The sequence below is a fragment of the Myxocyprinus asiaticus genome, chromosome 43 (assembly GCF_019703515.2).
Source record: "Myxocyprinus asiaticus isolate MX2 ecotype Aquarium Trade chromosome 43, UBuf_Myxa_2, whole genome shotgun sequence".
NCBI lineage: Eukaryota > Metazoa > Chordata > Actinopteri > Cypriniformes > Catostomidae > Myxocyprinus > Myxocyprinus asiaticus.
In genome coordinates, this window is record NC_059386.1 from 28,976,500 (window position 1) to 28,996,000 (window position 19,501).

General features: G+C 37.2%; 1 protein-coding gene across 1 annotated transcript; it reads left to right on the forward strand.

The window, feature by feature from the left end:
• The first annotated feature begins 449 nt into the window (after positions 1–449).
• LOC127434030 (uncharacterized) lies at positions 450–19,454 on the forward strand. Its single transcript, XM_051686457.1, has 15 exons — positions 450–583; positions 4,227–4,367; positions 4,703–4,749; positions 6,795–6,826; positions 8,754–8,851; positions 9,169–9,231; positions 9,997–10,123; positions 10,974–11,389; positions 13,914–13,988; positions 14,075–14,206; positions 15,981–16,107; positions 16,302–16,453; positions 16,553–16,759; positions 17,738–17,888; positions 18,918–19,454. Exons 1-15 carry the CDS (start codon positions 530–532, stop codon positions 19,100–19,102), a joined length of 2,007 nt encoding a protein of 668 aa, XP_051542417.1. The 5' UTR covers positions 450–529; the 3' UTR covers positions 19,103–19,454.
• Positions 19,455–19,501: the final 47 nt, after the last annotated feature.

Genomic DNA, 19,501 nt, shown 5'->3' on the forward strand with positions numbered 1-19,501 from the left:
TTCAATACCATGGTATATATCAAAGTAGCATGGTACTACCATCTATTTCCATCACTGTATCATAGTAAAAGCACTTTTTTTGAAAGCACAAATCACCCTGAAACTTTGTTCTCACTATGTTAAATGTTCTCTAAACATGAATTGTGAAAGCAAATGTTCACTTTTCATTACAGGACTTGAATAATACATCTAAAAACAAAATTGAAGTCATATCTATGACATTGAAGAGTCCACCTCTGCCATGTGTCCTCCCATCCTCTGACTGCACGTGGTCAGCACATTGGTTTTGACTTGGGGACATTGGGGGTGAGAGAGCAGTGAGAGAGGGCCACACAGAAAGTGACGGCCCACTGCCGCTATTGGATTATGAGAGGGATTTTCAACTTGCATTAATCTGTGAGGCCACAGTCAGTCCAACAGCCACTCAGTCCCAGCGCTCTCTGTGCCTGGGAGCCGACATACACACAATCATACACTGAACGCTCTCACACATACACATATATAGTATGAATATCTCCAGTAAGAGTGCATGAAAGACACAGACTCAAAGTTCAGGAAAATGAACCTCTTCTGCTTCACTCTGGTAAGAGAAAGTTTCCTCATTTGTTCATTTTTATACATTGGCGGCAGGCTGGAAGGAGAAAGGATTTGGACGCTGTTTATGAGATAGAACAGGGCTGATTCATCAGCTTTTTGAGAAGATTCACTGAAATGAGACCTTGACATATCATGATCTGAACTGATTTACCCTGACATTGTATGCAATATCAGATTGAACTGATTATCTGTGTCTCTGCCGGTAAAAGAACAAGATTAGATCCTTGGTTCCACTAGTATTGGTTTAACTTGAGAAATTTCTGTACATTGTATTACAGCAGTAATATACTGGGTTCACTACAAGTTAAGCTGAATGGACAGTATTTGTGGTATAATGTTGATAACCAGAAAAATTTATTTCGATTCGCCCCTCTTTTCTTTAAAAAACAAAAGAAAAATCGAGGTTACAGTGAGACACTTACAATGGAAGTTAATGGGGCCAGTCCATAAACGTTAAAATACTCACTGTTTCAAAAGTATAGCCACAAGATGTAAACAATATCTGTGTTAAATGATTTTAGTATGACAAAATTGCTTACTAACCCTTTCTGTTAAGTTATATCCATTTATACAACTTTGTTGCCATGACGATGTAACGCTGTAAACCCTAAAACCCTAAAACGATAGTAAAACAACGATTTAAACAACTTTACAGCTCAAATAATACACCAGTTTTAACAGAAAAATGAATGTAAGTGCTTTCATAAGATTATAAGCATTTACATTTCTGCCTTTAACCCCTCCAAAACTTGGCCCCATTCACTTCCATTGTAAGTGTCTCGCTGTAACCTCGATTTTCTCTCTTTTTTTTTCTTTTTTGTTTTCTTTTAAAAAAGGAGAGATGAGTAGGAATTAATTTTTGTGGTATTCAATATTAAGCCACAAATGCTGTCGAAGGAGCTTAACTTGTATTGAACCCGGAATATTCCTTTAAAGGGATAGTTCACCCCAAAATAAAAATACTGTCATCATTTACTCACCCTCATGTTTTTATGACTTTTCTTTTTCTATGGAACACCAAAGGGAAGACTGTAAGGGACTGACAGCTTCAATCACCATTCACTTTCATGGCATCTTTTTTCTGTACAATGAAAGTGAATGGTGACTGAGGCTGTCTGTCCCTTACAGCCTTCCCTTTGGTTTTCCATGGAAAAAGAAAGTAATACAGGTTTGGAACAACATAAGGGTGGGTAAATGATGATGATAACCCTTAAACATGTTTAATCATGCACAGGTTTTCCAAGAAAAGTGTAGTAAAATTAATTTAATGCAGATTTCTTTTAGTTGTTTGGCATACCACTTAGCTGTTGATGATGATTTAGACAGTGTTTCAGAGAGAGAAAAGTTACGAGGCAAAGAGAAAGTGGGAGGGATGGATTTGGCTGGCAGTGGGTGTGTATGGAAACGTTGAGCTGAGGTAAGAATTGGATTACCGTGAGCCAGAGAGCTCCTTACAGTAGATCACGGATCAGCAGGTTCTTGAGTGAGGAAAGTGTCCTATTCATAGATTAGGGCATGTGATGAACCTCTGCTTCAGCAGCCACTGCATTTTTTTGAATCCAGATACAGCCAACCAACAACTGCCTGCAGTCTCTGCACATGTGCGAAAGGGGTCATTCTCTGTAAATGCTGATCTTTAGATTAAAGGTCAGGATCTTTAGCCACATTGTGAAACAGAGATATTTGATTTACTCAGATGGGCAAAAAAGGTTTCTGCTTTGAATCAGAATTGTGACATGTCACCATTGACCTCTCATACAAGCCTTCTATAACCTCTTATAATAAATAAAATAGACAGAGCACAGTAGATATACAGCAAACATCCCTTTTGATTATAAACATGAACACTGACATGTTCAGTTCACACTGAACACAAGCTTTAATAGTAGCATTTAATTTTGAATGAGCATCACCTATATACTGTATATCAATAGAGGTACTTTTCTTTTACAGAAGATACACAGTACACACTTGATTTTGAGTGAAAAAAAAAAAGTAAATACTTACATATTGCATTTGTTTGAAACAAATACAGAATAATGGTTTATATTTAAAAGATTGTTATTTCAGAATATAAACGTCTGCCTGGCAGATGAAAAATGAGCAACAAATCCCATAGACTTCCATTGAAAAGTTCCCCACACATATCCAGGGATCAAGATCTTATAAATATTTGGGGATAGTCTTATTTCACTTTGGCCAGTAAGCAACCATTTAGTAATACCTAGCAACCTCATAACAAAGTCCTAGTAACCACCCAAAACAGCCTGACATTGCATAAATATAAACAAGTATCATGAAAAGAAATATATATATATATTTTTTACTTATTCATTTATTCTTTGTTGTGGAGAATCCAAAATAATTTTATACCAAATTCAAGATTAAGATTATTTTGTCAATGTTCTTAACTCTTATACAGGTCCAAAATGACATAAAAGGAGGGTTAAAGGGTTAGTTTACCCAAAAATGAAAATTCTCATTATTTATTCACCCTCATGCCATCCCAGATGTGTTTGACTTTCTTCTGCTGAACAAATACTTTTTAGAAGAATATTTCAGCTCTGCAGGTCCTTACAACGCTAGTGAATGGTGGCCAGAACTTTGAAGGTCTAAAAAGCACATAAAGGCAGCATAAATGTTATCCATAAGACTCCAGTGGTTAAATCCATATCTTCAGAAATAAAAAAAAATAGTTGTGGGTGAGACACTGATCAATATTTCAGTCCTTTTGTACTATAAATCTCCACTTTCACATTCTTCTTCTTTTGTTTTTGCTGATTTGTATTCTTTGTGCATATTGCAACCTACTGGGCAGGGAGGAGAATTTATAGCAAAAAAAAGGACTTAAATATTGATCTGTTTCTCACCCACACCTATCATATCGCTTCTGAAGAAATGGATTTAACCACTCGTGTGGTCGTGTGGGTTACTTTTATGCTGTCTTTATGTGCTTTTTGGAGCTTCAAAGTTCTGGCCACCATTCACTTGCATTTTAGGGACCTACAGAGCTGAGATATTCTTCTAAAAATCTTCATTTTTGTACAGCACATCTGGGATGGCATGTGGGTGAGTAAATTTTGAGAGAATTTTCATTTTTGAGTGAACTTTCCCTTTAACCTCAGCAATCCAGTGTCAGAGCAACGATTTACCAGAAACTGTTAGAATAAAGTTAGAAGTATGAGAGTTTTGAAGGTGCTCATTAGGTCTCAGGTAATGTAGGTATTCATGTTGCCTTGCTGAAAAGACCACCATCATCAATATATACAATTTACTTTGTTGCGCTTTGTTCCAAAGCAGCTTAACAAAGATTAGTAGTGCCTTACAAACCCCCAGTTATCAAGTCAAAGGCGAGAATGGCAAGAAAATCTCTTCATCTCTTTTAGATGTAAAACTAAAAAATTACTTGAGGCACCATTTGGGGTTCTTCACTTGTCACACCAGCAGAACCCTCTGTAGATGCTCCAGACACCCTTTAAATGAGCCTCAAATATGCTATTTATGTATTCAGGGAACTTCTGGATATATTTCAAGAGCCTCAAAGCCTTTTCATGATGGGGTTACTGAAGCAACTGTTGAAAGTCTTCTTTCTGTTCCTCTATTTTGCTCTCGTTGTGTGTTTAATGCAGGACGGCTCAACAGACAGCCTGTACGAGCCTGCCCAAAGTTGCCAGAACAGCCAAGATTCTGGCCTATTACAGAGAAGGCTGTTCAGCCCCAGTTCTGAGAAGAAGAGTTTTTGGAGTGGTTCAGAGCCTTGCATCGCCATGGTGAGTTTCATCACAAAGTCATATTCACGTGCAGTGAATTCAGATAGCTTTATCCATGACCATAAGACTCATTTTGGCAGGTGGTTGTGTCAGATGTGACATTGAAGGGAATATTAATAAGCAAAAGTGCTGGCACCTGTATTACCGCTGATTAATCTTTGACTGACGGGTGTGTAGGGTACAACAAGTGACACTTATTAGGAAGTTACCCAAATCTGAGAATTACTTCCGATCGATACGAAAAGCTGCATGAGCCAATGGATGTCTGATATATTATGTTGTGTCATGTCAATCATGAAAATATTTGTTCCACGTTCTTGTATCTCTCCTTGTAGAAGCTTCCAGAGTCAAGTAAGACTAATTTGGAAAAGGCAAAGAGAAAGTAAGTAACAATTCTTGATGCATGTGTGTGTTTGTGTGTTCACTTTTAAGTTTCATTGCATCTGTTCTGATTTAGCAACACTGTTTTCCTCATATTATAAAAGCATATATTTCAGAGCTGAAGCCTTTATTAGAATGACTATATTAACTGAGTTTCTGAATTCTGACCAGCGCTTTTCTGAATTAATAGCAGAGTTCCAGACAGATAGTCTTCCATGAGCACAGTTCTTTCTGCTTCAGGGCCGTCCATTAGATCATGATGCGCAGTATGCTATGTTTTATGAGAGAATGAGAGAGCTGGATTAGGATTATATTAATTTGGACAAGTGTGAGGGATTAAGTCACTGTTCCAACCCACCTGCTTAAAACCAAGGTCAGATGTGTCCCTGCTGCAGTGTCACATGCTGGCCGTGATCTGCTTTCAGAACATTAAAAATTCTGTTGTGACCAGAACAAATCATGTAATATAGATTAAAATATGTGTGTTTAACTGTATTCTTGATTGCCCTCTTAAAGGGATAGTTCACTCAAAAATGAAAATTCTGCCATCATTTACTCACCCTTATGTTTTCCAAAACTGTATGACTTTTTTTCTATTATGGAACACAAAAGGTGATGTTAGGCACAACATTAGCCTCAATCACAATTCACTTTCATTGTATCGTTTTACCATACAATGGAAAGAAATGGCTAACATTCTGCCTAACATCTCAAACAACTTGAAACAGCATGAGGGTAAGTAAATTATGTTAGTATTTTAATTTTTGGTGAACTGTCCCTTTAAACCTTTAAGCTCAGCTGGGCCTGTGAGAAAAAAAAAAAAAAATCAAAATGTTAACAACTACAGCCTTGACCAACAAAAATTAGATATTGTTTTAAAGCTTAGAAGCTGTACTTTACAATGCATGTAGGCATTATGACCAAAACTGAACAAATGCTTTGAAATTGGCCGATAAATCAGAAGTGTTCCATTTTGATTATTTATTAAAAATGTTGCATTGTACATATTATTGTAATCGGTAAAGACATCATCAAACTCATCAAGTAGCCATGTGCCATGTGTTGTTGGAAAGATCTCAAAGAATAGAATACAAAAAGCCCATTTGTTTTACTCACAGACAAAAATATATTGAGTAATAGCTAAGTATATGTCTTTGACATACATGTTTCATGTGAACAGGTGTTGCTCATATGCCGCGTTTTCACTTATAACTTCACGAAAAATAAACAAAATATCAAATATCAAATACCATTACTTAGAGGAGGCGATTATCTTTAAAACAAGCCCACACCCATGTGATCAGATGCATAGAAAGAACCAGTCGGATCGGGTTCAGATTGCTCCAATCAGTGGTGATAGTCCTCCATATATTGGCAGAAGGTTGTGTGATCAATCTCTCTAGTTACATATGGCCACCAGGAGATGTCGCCAAGTACATGACACAGACTCAATAATGACTCAAATGGCACAGAATGAAACTCGTTCTGCGAAATCTAATGACTGAAATCATGTCTGCTACTATGCAAACCTATAGACATTGTTGTATTTGCATGTGTAATTAGTTCTTATGTACAATGATTATGTTTTATTTGTTTGGAGAGACTTTTGGACACTTGGAGGACATTTTTGGACACTAGGATAAATCATTTTTGTAATGCTATGATTTTTGATTGCTTTGTTGTATCAACACAAAATTTTAATCAGTTAGAGGTGACATGATTGGAAAAAAAGTAAGAAAGAAATAAAAAAACAGTTTTAAAGGGCTACTTTATTTACTCCCTGAGATAAATACTGTCAAATCAGAAAATAAAGGAATAAATAATATTTTTGGCTCTAGTTTTTTGTGTGATTTTTTTCAGCAGTTCATTAGGCTAAGAAACGCAGTATTGATCACAATCTATATCATTAAAAATGTTAAAAAGTGTTCTTTAAAATTCACAATCCACAATCCAGTCCATGCTGTCATATATTGTGATAATATACTGGTCTTCCTCTTGTTTTTTTTGTGTACTCCATTTTTATGTACTTTCTCTTTTACATAACAGGTCCCAAATAGTATCTGAAGATGAGACAACAGGTTTGTCCGCTTGTTTCTATTTAACAATAATTTTTGAATGAATAGTCAGAATTTCTTACTGATTGCACTCAGAGCACAGAGTTCATTAGAACATTCAGCACAGTCTAACTTAAACCACATGCCTAATACGAATAGTGCTACTAGTCATACACCGATCAGCCACAACATTAAAACCACCTGCCTAATATTGTGTAGGTCCCCCTCGTGCCGCCAAAACAGCGCCAACCTGCATCTTAGAATAGCATTCTGAGATGATATTCTTCTCACCACGATTGTACAGAGTGGTTATTGGAGTTACCGTAGACTTTGTCAGTTCGAACCAGTCTGGCCATTCTCTGTTGACCTCTCTCATCAACAAGGCATTTCCGCCCACAGAACTGCCACTCACTGGATGTTCAAACCAGCCCATCTGGCACCAATAATCATCCATGCGATTATCTAATCAGTCAATGGTGTGGCAGAAGTGCGGTGAATAAAATCATGCAGATACGGACCAGGAGCTTCAGTTAATGACATTAGAATGGGGAAAATTTTTATCTCAGTGATTTGGAGTATTTCTGTAACTGCTGATCTCCTGGGATTTTCACACACAACAGTCTCAGAATTGACTCTGAATGGTGCCAAAAACTAAAAACATCCAGTGAGCGGCAATTCTGTGGGCGGAAATGAGATGAGAGAGGTCAACAGAGAATGGCCAGACTGGTTTGAACTGACAAAATCTACAGTAACTGTTTTGGTGGCACGTGGGGGACCTACACAATATTAGGCAGGTGGTTTTAATGTTGTGGCTGATCAATGTAAGTACAAAATGTGTCAGAGTTTAAAGGTCTGTAAAAAGTCCAAACAGGTCAATAATCAGAAAATATGAAAATCCAAACTGAAATATTGGTAGCTGGAAATGCAGGCAGGGCAGGGGAAAAATCAAAACAGGCAAAGGCAAGGGCAAGTACAAGAAGAAACACAGACCAAAGGGAAAATCAGAAGGGTAAACAAGGAGAACAGGTGAAACAGATTAATCAATGATGAAACAAATGAGGCGGCAGGGTCCAGAAACAAGACCAAGCACATGGTGACAAGAAATAAACAAAAGCCATGTGCTAGACAGGAAAACCAAAACACAAAAACAGTTGACAGGGTCACGACACTGAATAAAAACTTGACCAGAGTGTCTGGAACCTGACAGTCTGAGGGTCAGTTGGTTCATCGGGGACTTCATTAAGTGAATTTTCTGGAAGTGTAGCATTAAGCTTTATGTGTCTGAATTTATGATTTGTTTCAGGATTTGGGATTGAATTTAAAATAAATAAATAAATAAATTCAACTGATTTTTGCATTTGACCCACTGAATGCCAGCAAAGCTCCTCTGCCTTATATTTTTGAGTACTGTTACCCAGTAGCCAGACCTGCTGACCTACTTAGACAACAGCTTCTCTCGATTGCAACCCATTTTATTTGCCTTCCATGATTTGCTCTTAAAGGGATAGTTCAACCAAAAATGAAAATTCTGTCATCATTTACTCACCCTCGTGTCATTCCAAACTGTATGACTTTCTTTCTTGTGCGGAACACAAAAGGAGTTATCTAGCCGAATGTCTAAGCTGCTCTTTTCCAAACAATAATGAAACGAAGGTATACAGGTTTGGAATGACATGAGGCATAAATGATGAGAGAAATAAACATTTCTCGGGGACAGAGAGAAGCTGTGTGTGTCCAACAGTCTTAGTGGATTAGATGAGTGACGACACAAAGCAATTCCTAAATCCCTGCGAAGTGGAAGATTTGATATGTGCACAGACTGATTCGGTGGCAGTCAGATAAAAGGGTCATACTCTGTTTCCCAGACTTCTAACGTTTCTTTATAAATATAAAAGTCTGAATTGTCATACAACCAGGGCTTTATCTAAATTGTTCTGTTTTTTTAATCTAGAGATGATCAAAGATCACAACCGGTCAAAGCTATTCACAAGGGATGAGAAAGAGGAACAAGTGAGTTCAGAGAAAACAATGAAAAATTCCTGTGTTCAGGTAAATCAGTTTTGCAATAGAGAAAACACAATAAATCTCTTCATGTAGCTACAAGCTATTATCGTCTCTTAAAAGTTGGGAAAGCATGTTTTCCACTATATAACGTACTTTTAAAGGCATCTCTTTAATCTTTTTAAGTGACAAAAAAATTAATCTCTGTCTAATATTAACTATCTAGAGACACAAACTAAATTTCTGTCAAATCGTGGTTCATCTCTGTCATATTGCACTTTTATCAATCTTTTAATGTCAGACCAGAGATCTTTACTCTGAAAAATACATTCCAAACTGATTCAGCATTAATTTTTTATTCACAGTGTGTAAATTTTGAATCCTGGAATCCCAACAGAGAAAATTCTGAAGGCAGACAGCAATATGTGGTGAGTTTAATTACTTCAAGGTTGACTGCCTCAAACCTAGAACTTTTAAATAGTTATTGCACTTTGTTGTGTACAAAATGTCCATTATGATATATACTGTGTATACTGTCTGAATCTGATTCTGAAGGCTATTGGTAGCTGAGAGCTTGACAAGCATTCAAGTTCTGCAGAAAGTGTTGGAGAAAGAAAGAAAGAGTTAGGTGCCTTGCTCAAGGACACAATGGTGGTGGCTGTGGGGATTGAACCGGCAACATTCTGCTTACAAGTTCTGTGCTTTAGCCCACTACGTCACCACCACTCCAAAAGGAAAGGAAAGGGAAGGAAGAAAAGAAGAAAGGAAAGGGAAGGAAGGAAGGAAGGAAGGAAGGAAAGGGGAGAAAGAAGGAAGTGAAGAAAGGAAAGGGAAGGAAGGAAGGAAGGAAGGAAAGAGAAGAAAGGAAAGAAGGGTGGAAGGATGGAAGGCAGGAAGGAAAGAAAGAAAGAAAGAACTTCAAGTGGACCATGCACATGCACAAGACCTCAAACAACATTATTTCTTTGCTACATCATCAGTGTAAGAAATTCTTCTAAAAGGGTCAGAGACTGAGGTCAGAGCCTTAGTATTACGCAGAAGCCTCAGCAGTTCGTGGAACATCAAAGCTCAGAGAAAGTGTGTTTGTTGAGCAGAGTGATGGGGCTTGAGGCAGATCAGCTGAGAGGTAAATTGTACAGAGCATCCCGATCCCCCTCACATGTTGTAATTATCCCAATACTCCTCCATCTCAGACCAGGAGGGCAGAGGGTGAGGAGGAGGCGCAAGGAAAGTTAAAGAGGATCCAGAAATTGGTGGGAGTGAAAAAGGGGGGTCAAAGCAGCACTGAGGAACAGCACAGGAACAGCACAGACACTGATGGTGAGAAACCTCATAATAGTGATGATTCTCATGCATACTGTACATTCCATAAAGGGATATTCTATGTTCAATGTAAGTTAAGCTCAATCAAGAGCATTTGTGGCATAATGTTAATTACCACAAAATAAATAAATAAATAAAATCCACTCATCCCTTTCTTTAAAAAAATATATATAAAAAATAATAATTCAAGTTTAGAGTTATGCATTTACAATGGACGTCAATGGGGCAAGGCATTACCCCACAATAAATGTTAAAATACACACTGACATGAGGCTAGTGTGATAAAACACTTACTAACCTTCACTGTGCAAAGTTATTTACAATTGTACAACTTCTGTCATGACCATGTAAAGCTGCTAAACCTGGTAACTTTTGCATGATGTATGTATGCAAAAATACCAGAATGGAAGGTGAATTTCATCCACTTACAGCAGTAGTCCCAACTAAAAAGGATGATTAAGACAACTGTACAACTCAAATAACAAACATTTTTGTATGTAAAAATCAAAACTGCTTATTAATATAACTGCTTTAATTAGTTATATGAACAAACAGAACATATAATATATATCATATATAAAAATATTTTTTTAAATGGACTTTTATGTATCTTTTATTTTCTTTATCATTTCCATGTAAAGCACTTTAAATTTCTACTGTGTATGAAATGTACTGTATAAATAAACTTGCCTTGCCTTAACAAAAATATCAGCTTCACAATTCTGAATGCATTGCCCTTATTCTTCCATTTAAAATATATTACTCTAAATGTGTTTTATTATACATAATATTAATGATAATACACAAATCTACATAACTCTGCAATAATCCACATTACTTCCTTTAGATCATTTGACAGAATCTGAGAGCAAAGACCACAGTCCTGTCATTACTTGCATCAGTCTGACCAAAAAAACTGAGAAAAAGCCTGCAAGGGGCTCGACACGGCAGCCACTGCAATCCCAGCAGCCCCAACAAGAAAAGGAGGTGGATATAATGGAAACAGAGAGTTCCTGGAGTCCAGGGCTCTTTCAGGAGTACTGGAACCCCATGAGCTACTCTCCAGCCTGGGATACTTACAGTCACACCTGCCACAGGTCAACGGCCGAACAGATCATGTACAACTTCAACTTTACCCTCCCCAGAGACACAGACTGGGACAAATATGAGGAGCTCTTCCACCAGTTGGACCCCTACAAACGAGACCAGCAGGCCAGATGGATCACCCACTCCGTCATGGACCTGGACATTCCTGACCCCTTGGTAAGTTATTGATCAGACCTGGTCTAGGCCAGTTTAGACTAGCATGCTGGTCTAGACTGGTTTCTGCTGGTTTGGTTTTGGTGACACTGGTGGAACACCTAAAGTTGATAGACCAGCATTTTAAAGACCTAATAGCATTTCAAACTAAAATCTACCAATATGTTTAAAGAAAAGCTGATGTTTTGATTTTAATGAATATATTCCCTTAAAAAGTATGTTTACTGAGCCATCAGATCATTGGCGACCTTTTGATATCAGCAGAAATATGGAACTTGTATTTTATCTAATTGTGTGATCATTTTCTTCTTCATTTTTGCTATCGAAAAAGTAGTTAGTCTTAACAATAATATATATATATATATATATATATATATATATATATATATATATATATATATAAAATACAATATATTTTCTTTTTATGTAAATATTAATCAGCTGATAATTAGTGAAAATAAACTTCCAGTTGAAGTTGATTTGGTAGTGCTTTACAATAAGATTGTATTTATTAGCATTATTTAACAACTTTAGTGAACATTCATTAACATGAACAATAGTTTTACACCACTTATTAATCTTGATTAAAGGAATATTTCGTGGAATCAATCGACAGCATTTGTGGCATAATATTGATTACCACAAAAATATATTTTGACTTGCCCCTCCTTTTCTTTTTTTTTTTCTTTTTTGATTTTCTACCCTTTTTCTCCCAATTTGGAATGCCCAATTTCAATGCACTCTAAGTCCTTGTGGTTGTGAAGTGATTCGCCTCAGTCTGGGTGGCGGAGGATGAATCCCAGTTGCCTCCACGTCTGAGACCGTCAACCCGTGCATCTTATCATGTGGCTTGTTGAGTGCGTTACCGTGGAGACATAGTGCATGTGGAGGCTTCACGCCATCCACTGCAGCAACCATGCTCAACTCACCACGTGCCCCACCGAGAACGAACCACATTATAGCGATCACGAGGAGGTTACCCCATGTGACTCTACCCTCCCTAGCAACTGGGCCAATTTGGTTGCTTAGGAGACCTGGCTGGAGTCACTCAGCACACCCTGGGATTTGAACTAGCGAGCTCCAGGAGGTAGCCAGCTTCTTTACCACTGAGCTACCCAGGCCCCCTGCCCCTCCTTTTCTTTAAAAAAGCAAAAATCTGGGTTACAGTGAGACACTTACAATGGAAGTGAAAGGGGGCCAATCCGTAAATGTTAAAATACTCACTATTTCAAAAATATAGCCACAAGACGTAAATAGTATGCTTGTTAACATGATTTTAGTGTGATAAAATTGTTGACCAACTTTTTCTATGTAAAGTAATAACCATTTTTACAACTCCGTTGCCACAAAGATGTAATGTTAACAAACCCTAAAATGACTGTAAAAACAACAATTTGAACAACTATACAGCTCAAATAATACATGAGTTTTAAAAGTGCTTTTATAAAATTATAAGCTTCATATTTCTGCCTTTAAACCCTTCAAAAATGGGCCCCATTCACTTCCATTGTAAGTGCCTCAGTGTAACTTTGATTTCTGCTTTTTTAAAGAAAAGTACAGACGAGTCGAAAATTGTTTCTGTGGTAATCAACATTTTGCCACACATGCTGTCGACTGAACTTGTACCTGGAATATTCCTTTAATGTTCATTTTAGCTTATACAAATATGCAACATACACCAATACATTTTAAAGTTAAAAGCTGAACATGTTAACATTATTTAATGCAATATGACCTAACATGAACTAACAATGAACATTTGTATTTTCATGAATGAACTGAATTACCCAAGATTACTAAATGCTGTAAAAATATATTGTTTATTGTTAGTTTATGATATCTAACGCATTTACTAATACAGATACATCCTAATTGTAAAGTGTTAAAGTTACTTTTTCTTTCTCACAGAAATGACACAAGTGTGGTACTCTGAAAGCTAATTGTTGTGCTGATCAGAGCGCAATATTTTCCCCTGATGAACACTTTAAAGTCTCTGATTAGAGATGTCAGAGTAGACGCTCACATCCTGTGTGTGTTTGAGGAAGTGTTTAGACTCACAGCATGTGTGAGCTGCTTCAGGGCAGTGCTGCTGCTGCTGCTTTGTTCAATAAGAGTCAGGCATCTTTTTCTCTGGAGAACTATAGAGATCAACATCTGACATTTAATTGACAAAATGCTTCAGAGGAAACCATCCAATGTCTCTGAGAAACAGAGGAATAAACCAAAGGTAAAACTAGATTTTTTTAAGCAGTTTCCAAAAACCAAAAGCTTTGTCCATATGTTGTGAAATTATATATTCTGCAAGTAATGTGACTGCAGAGTTAACTGTTAACAGAGAGAATAATTCTATTTAGAGCTCTGCTTCATGATAATAGAGTCTGTTTGTAAAGAGATCAAGAGAAAACGTGTGAAAGTGACACCTTGCAGACCATCAGAGAAGTGTCCTGTGACTGCAGCAGACACATTTACCATTGTAGAGCACCGTAGACATGTTTATTTATTTTATTTACACATTTTTTTTTTGCAGCGTTCCACCAGTTTTGGGATTTTTGACAGGCAGCAGCCCACCCAGGTCAAGACAGAAGAAAAAGGAGATGGTTTGGTGAATGTTTCTCTTTGTAATAATACACGCAAATATGCATGTTTATAGTTAAAAACCTTCACTAAACTTAAATTGTGTTTGTGTAGCCTGTGGAAACAGAGTCTCCTGAGGTGGATCCCAGTAAAACAGGAGGTCTCGGGAAGAGGATGAAGACCATCTCTCTGACCATGCGTAAAAAAATGGGCAGGAAATATACTAAAGCCTTGTCAGAGGAAATGGTGAGTTTGCGTGACATTTCTGCACCTTTGAACTTTTCAATAAGGTTTGAAAAACATCAAACCTTGACAACCATTGATGTTACACTTTTAAAAACAAAGGTTCTTCAAAGGTTGTTTGCAGCAAAGAACCCTTTTCATGCTCTTTCAAAAAAAGTACTTTGGTGGTACTATGGTAAAGTGATAACATAAGATGGTAATGGTAATTCATCCTGAATGATTACCATATTTATATACCTTTGTATGTACATGGTACTCCAAGATACTTAAAAAAAAAAAAAAAAACACCAAGGGATTAACTTGACACTACATGTCTGAGAACCATAGTATTGTTCAAAAACATAGTAACAACATTGTACACATTTTTAGTTGTTCAAAAACCCTTTTTTAAGTGTATTGATCTTGAATTGGCTTACTGGTCTTTGTAGGTTAAAAAAGTTCTTGATATTAGGTGATATTAGGTTAAGAGGTTCTTAAAGGGATAGTTCACCCAAAAATGAAAATTCTGTCATTTACTCACCCTCATGTCATTTCAATCTATTATGACATTTCTTCTTCCGTAGAACACAAAAGTAGATTAGCCACAATCATCATTCACTTTTATTGCATCTTTTCCAAAGAGTTTTCCATAAAATAAAAGTGAATGATGACTGACATTTCCTTGAGTGTTCCACAGAAGAAAGAAGGTGAGAAAATGATTACAGAATGTTCATTTTTCCTTTAAAGCACTAGCATATACACTCACTGAGCACTTTATTAGGAACACTATGGTCCTAATAAAGTTCCCAACATGGTCTTCTGCTGTTGTAGCCCATTCACCTCAAGGTTCGACATGTGCATTCTGAGATGCTATTCTGCTCACTACAATTGTACAGAGTGGTTATCAGAGTTACTGTAGCCTTTCTGTCAGCTTGAACCAGCCTGGCCATTCTCCGTTGATCTCTCTCATCAACAAGGTGTTTACATGCGCAGAACTGCCACTCACTGAATGGTTTTTGGTTTTGGCACCATTCTGAGTAAACTCTAGAGACTGTTGTGCGTGAAAAATCCCAGGAGATCAGCAGTTACAGAAATACTCAAACCAGCCCGTCTGGCACCAACAATCATGCCACGGTCGAAATCACTGAGATCAAATTTTTTCCCCATAACTGAAGCTCCTGACCCGTATCTGCATGATTTTATGCATTTTACTGCTGCCACACGATTGGCTGATTAGATAATCGTATGAATAAGTAGATGTACAGGTGTTTCTAATTAAGTGCTCAGTCAGTGTAAATGGTTTTCTAAAGAATTAAAGCATAAAAAGTTCTTTGTGAAACATAATTAAAAGGTTCTTGTATAGGATCAAGCTGTAAAACCTTTTTGGTTCCAATTGGAACATTTATTTTTAAGACTGTGAACATGCACAAACTCAGTACTTATAAGACCTGCGGTAACATACTATGTTTAACCTGAAATTCAGAACAGCAAACCAGACATAATTTCCTCATTTATTTTGATCTTATTTATAAAGCACTGTGCCTTTATTTGCTGATGTACAACAAAGAGCTTGTAAGGAGGCGTGTGGGTGGATTACATGCAGCTCTCATGGCTGAGGTAAAAATGGCAATGCAGCTCTTGCGGACTTTGCTCCCTAGAGCGGGGTCGTGACCTTGTGCAACCCGGGATGCTGAGCTGCTTTGGTACCTGAAGTCACGTATCAGCTTTTGTTGGGACTCTTACCTAGGACATTCTCTCTTCACAAAACAACTAAAACACAGTTTGTTTGCTTTCACAGGGAGAGGAAAAGGAACCTGTTGCAACTGAAGAGGGATACGGTGGAAGTGCTTTAGCTAAAGGTTGCACCAATTCCAGTAATTCCGTGGAGAGTTTGTTCAGTTTGCACAGTGGACAGAGCTCATCCAGTAAGATTTCAGCCTAACATCAAACATTTGAAACTGAATTTAATTAATATTCTTTCATTATTTGCTCACCATCAAAAAAGTTTCATAAAAGTGGTGCACTGTTAACTTTACCTTTTGTGCTCTTGATATTTTGAGCATGTGGTTCACATTTAACTGGTTGTGTTTTGTGTATCCTGCATTTCCTGATGTTTCAGGTGGTGTGACCAGCAGCTCAGAGGGTTATAGTAACAGGGACAGCCTGCGTCTAGAAGAAGACATGCCCTATACGGGCCTTTTCTGTGGGAGAGCCACGGTCCACACCGACTTTGTTCCCAGTCCGTATGACATGGAATCTCTCAAACTCAAGGTAAAAACCAAATGGAGGTATTAAGTACATAAAAACTACACGTAATCCACTCAGCTTAGCATATGTTTTGACATCTATCTTTTTTGTATTCTTTACAAGGTGGGAGATGTTATTGACATCATCAGTAAACCTGCAATGGGAATCTGGACAGGGATGTTGAATGGCAAAGTGGGAAACTTTAAGTTTATCTACGTTGATGTGCTGGTTGAAGAAATCATGCCAGAACCAAGGAATCGTTCTCACAGGAGGAGCAGAAGACCTCGACCCAAAACCCTCCTGGAACTTCTGGAGAGACTCAACCTGGAGGTACTTAAAAAAACAATCCATCTCCAATAATTGATCATGAAAGAAAATAACACAATCAAATAACAACACTGCCTAAAACATTCATTAGCATACACTGTAAACCCCAATGCTCAAATTAAATGTGTTGAGTAAAAATTAAATCATTCAAATTTGTTCAAATAAATTAATCTTGATAAATATTTAGAACTTTCTCTTTTGAGTTCACGAAACTGACACCTTTTAATTAACCTGAACTGTTTTATTGTTTTGAGTTTTGAACTTTTTTTTGGTTTGGTAAACTCAAATTGGACAGGGGATTTCTTGTTCCCAGCATGCTTTGCATGGGACTTGATAGGGAAAGTCAATGTTAAAATTAAGTGTTATTTTATGTGTTTTTGCAACATGAATGCAAAGGGGGAAACTTGTTAGTGTTTAATGTTTTCTTATGTTGCCATTTAGAAGAGTTTGTGTTGGAGTTTTGGGGGTTACCATGGTGCTTGAGCTTAGGTTGTGGACCGATACCAAGTGTGTATCTTACTGACTGCTTTATCCATTATTAAGCAAGTCACTATTCAGACATAACTTGGGTGTATAAAGTGATGGAAATAACTGATTTGTGTTGAGAAAAACAGAATCTGGTGTTTTACGCAAAATTTAAAGTTAAGTGCCATCAAAATGTATGAGTTGGCTTACTCAGTTTTTCAAGTTAAGAGCAATTAGCATGCATAAGTAGTACAAAATCAAAACCTGATAGTTCCATTTACTTAAATTTGGAATTTATTAACTTAACAAATTTGATGTAACTGATTACCTCAATTTTTTGGAGTTCTGCTAACTTATTCGGGTTTAAAGTGTGTCCTACTTAAGAACCATTCAAATTCAAACACTCAAAAACAGGATGCTATGAATTATCTGACGTTGTCTGGTTAACAGTATGGCATGAAAAAATGTAGATACAACATTCTTAAACACCAATTTCATGGACAATTGTTACTGCAGGAGCACATTTCAACTCTGTTGTTGAATGGTTATCAGACGGTGGACGATCTTCGAGATCTTAAGGAGCAGCATCTCATAGAGCTCAACGTTATCGACCCTGAACATAGACACCGACTGCTAGCGGCAGCAGAATGCCTTCAGGACTCAGAATGTAAGTGGTCTAACACATAAACACGAATTGCATTTTATGCATGCAGATTTAAACATGTTAACACTTTCGAAAATTATAGTTAATTATAGAAATATGACCGATCTCGATCGCAAGCTCTTGTTCATAACGTATTCCAGAGCAAACAGGAAACAAAACACAGATGCTGTCTTGGTTTTCCAAGACATGTTTTAAGTTCTCATGGTTAAAGAAGTGCTGATCTTAGATTACAGCTCATCAGCGCACTGATCATATGTTGTTTTAGAAGCTCTGGTTTTGTGCTTAAAACAAACCTCATCAAAGCCACACTGGTGAAATGTTTTCACACATTTTCCCTCAGATAAGTTTTTTCCACTCCTGTATGTGTCATAACCACAGTTACACAAAAAAAATTTAACACTTAACACCTCCACAAAAAAATAAAAAAATAAAAAATAAAATAAAAAATCTCCCCAACCAACCAGTTTAATGCCTAAAGCATGTGCATGTGTAAAGCTATTATTGTTCTTTTAACCTCTCAGACATAATTATGAAACCTTGTGTAGTAACACAATAATTACAGTAGTATTATATAGTAACAACTGTAAAAGCTGCACAAGTCTAAAGTCATAGGACTCAGAAAGGTAAAATATCTCTAAATCTGTCCACAAAGAATAGAAAAACATTAAAGAGGGGGTTCTGAAAATTTTGGGGGAAAATTCAAAGAAAGAAAACTGAATATTAAAAACTAATTAAAAAGGGGAAAAAAAGTGAATGTCTTTGAGGTCATTGCCTGCGTGTGATGAAATAACAAAAGGAAGTGTGTTGAGCAGTGAGTTTGTGTGGGTTAGGACTTATCCGTCACACAATTTCAGAAATACAGCCACACCTCAAAAACTGCATCAAACACCACAATACACGCACACCAAAAACATGAAGCTCATTGCATTTTTTAAAAGTGCATGATTAATGCATTTAAGCAGAATCATTTCATGACATTATCATTGCGTGAGTGTGTGCAAGATCAGAGTTGAGTTTGTTTTTCTCAAACAGATAATAATCAGAGCCATGGAGAGACCGACGAGGTGCCCAAATCTCCCTCCGAGCAAATTAAAACAGAGCTGAATGACTGTCCCAGAGACTCTGGCTGTTACATCGGATCTGACTGTTCAGATAACACTAAGGAGGACACAGAAAACCAGATGGCCCCTCTGAGCCCACCAGCAGCTGAAACCTAACCACAACACCTCCAGACCTGCATGATGCTGTGTTTAAACCCTCGCCTGCCTCTGGCTGGTGCAAGGACATCTGCTGGCCACAAGTTAGTTTGGCCAGAGTATAAGACTTTCTGTCTGTTTGGGTAAATTCAGACCTGTTGCATTAGGTGGTTTGGTCCAGTGTTATGCTGTAAGGACACTGGATTCTTACATCATTGAAACTGTGTAAACACGAGGGTAATTTAGTTTCTCTGTGCACAGAAATTACAGATGACGTAAATAAATTGTAAATATTATGTGGGAGAATGCTTTACTCCTGTAAACTGTTTAAACGTTGCCTTGCAGATGTTAGATAAAAGAGAAAATTAATGTTATGCAATAAAGATAATCTTTATATCATACAAATTTCATTTTATTTTC

What these genes read in the sequence shown, in the direction of transcription:
- LOC127434030 (XM_051686457.1), top strand. Translation starts at nt 530, where the DNA reads ATGAAAGACACAGACTCAAAGTTCAGGAAAATGAACCTCTTCTGCTTC. An exon ending in CAGTGGACAGAGCTCATCCA is followed by an intron (nt 16,108 to 16,301) that starts GTAAGATTTCAG and finishes CTGATGTTTCAG; the next exon opens with GTGGTGTGACCAGCAGCTCA. An exon ending in ATGCCTTCAGGACTCAGAAT is followed by an intron (nt 17,889 to 18,917) that starts GTAAGTGGTCTA and finishes TTTCTCAAACAG; the next exon opens with ATAATAATCAGAGCCATGGA.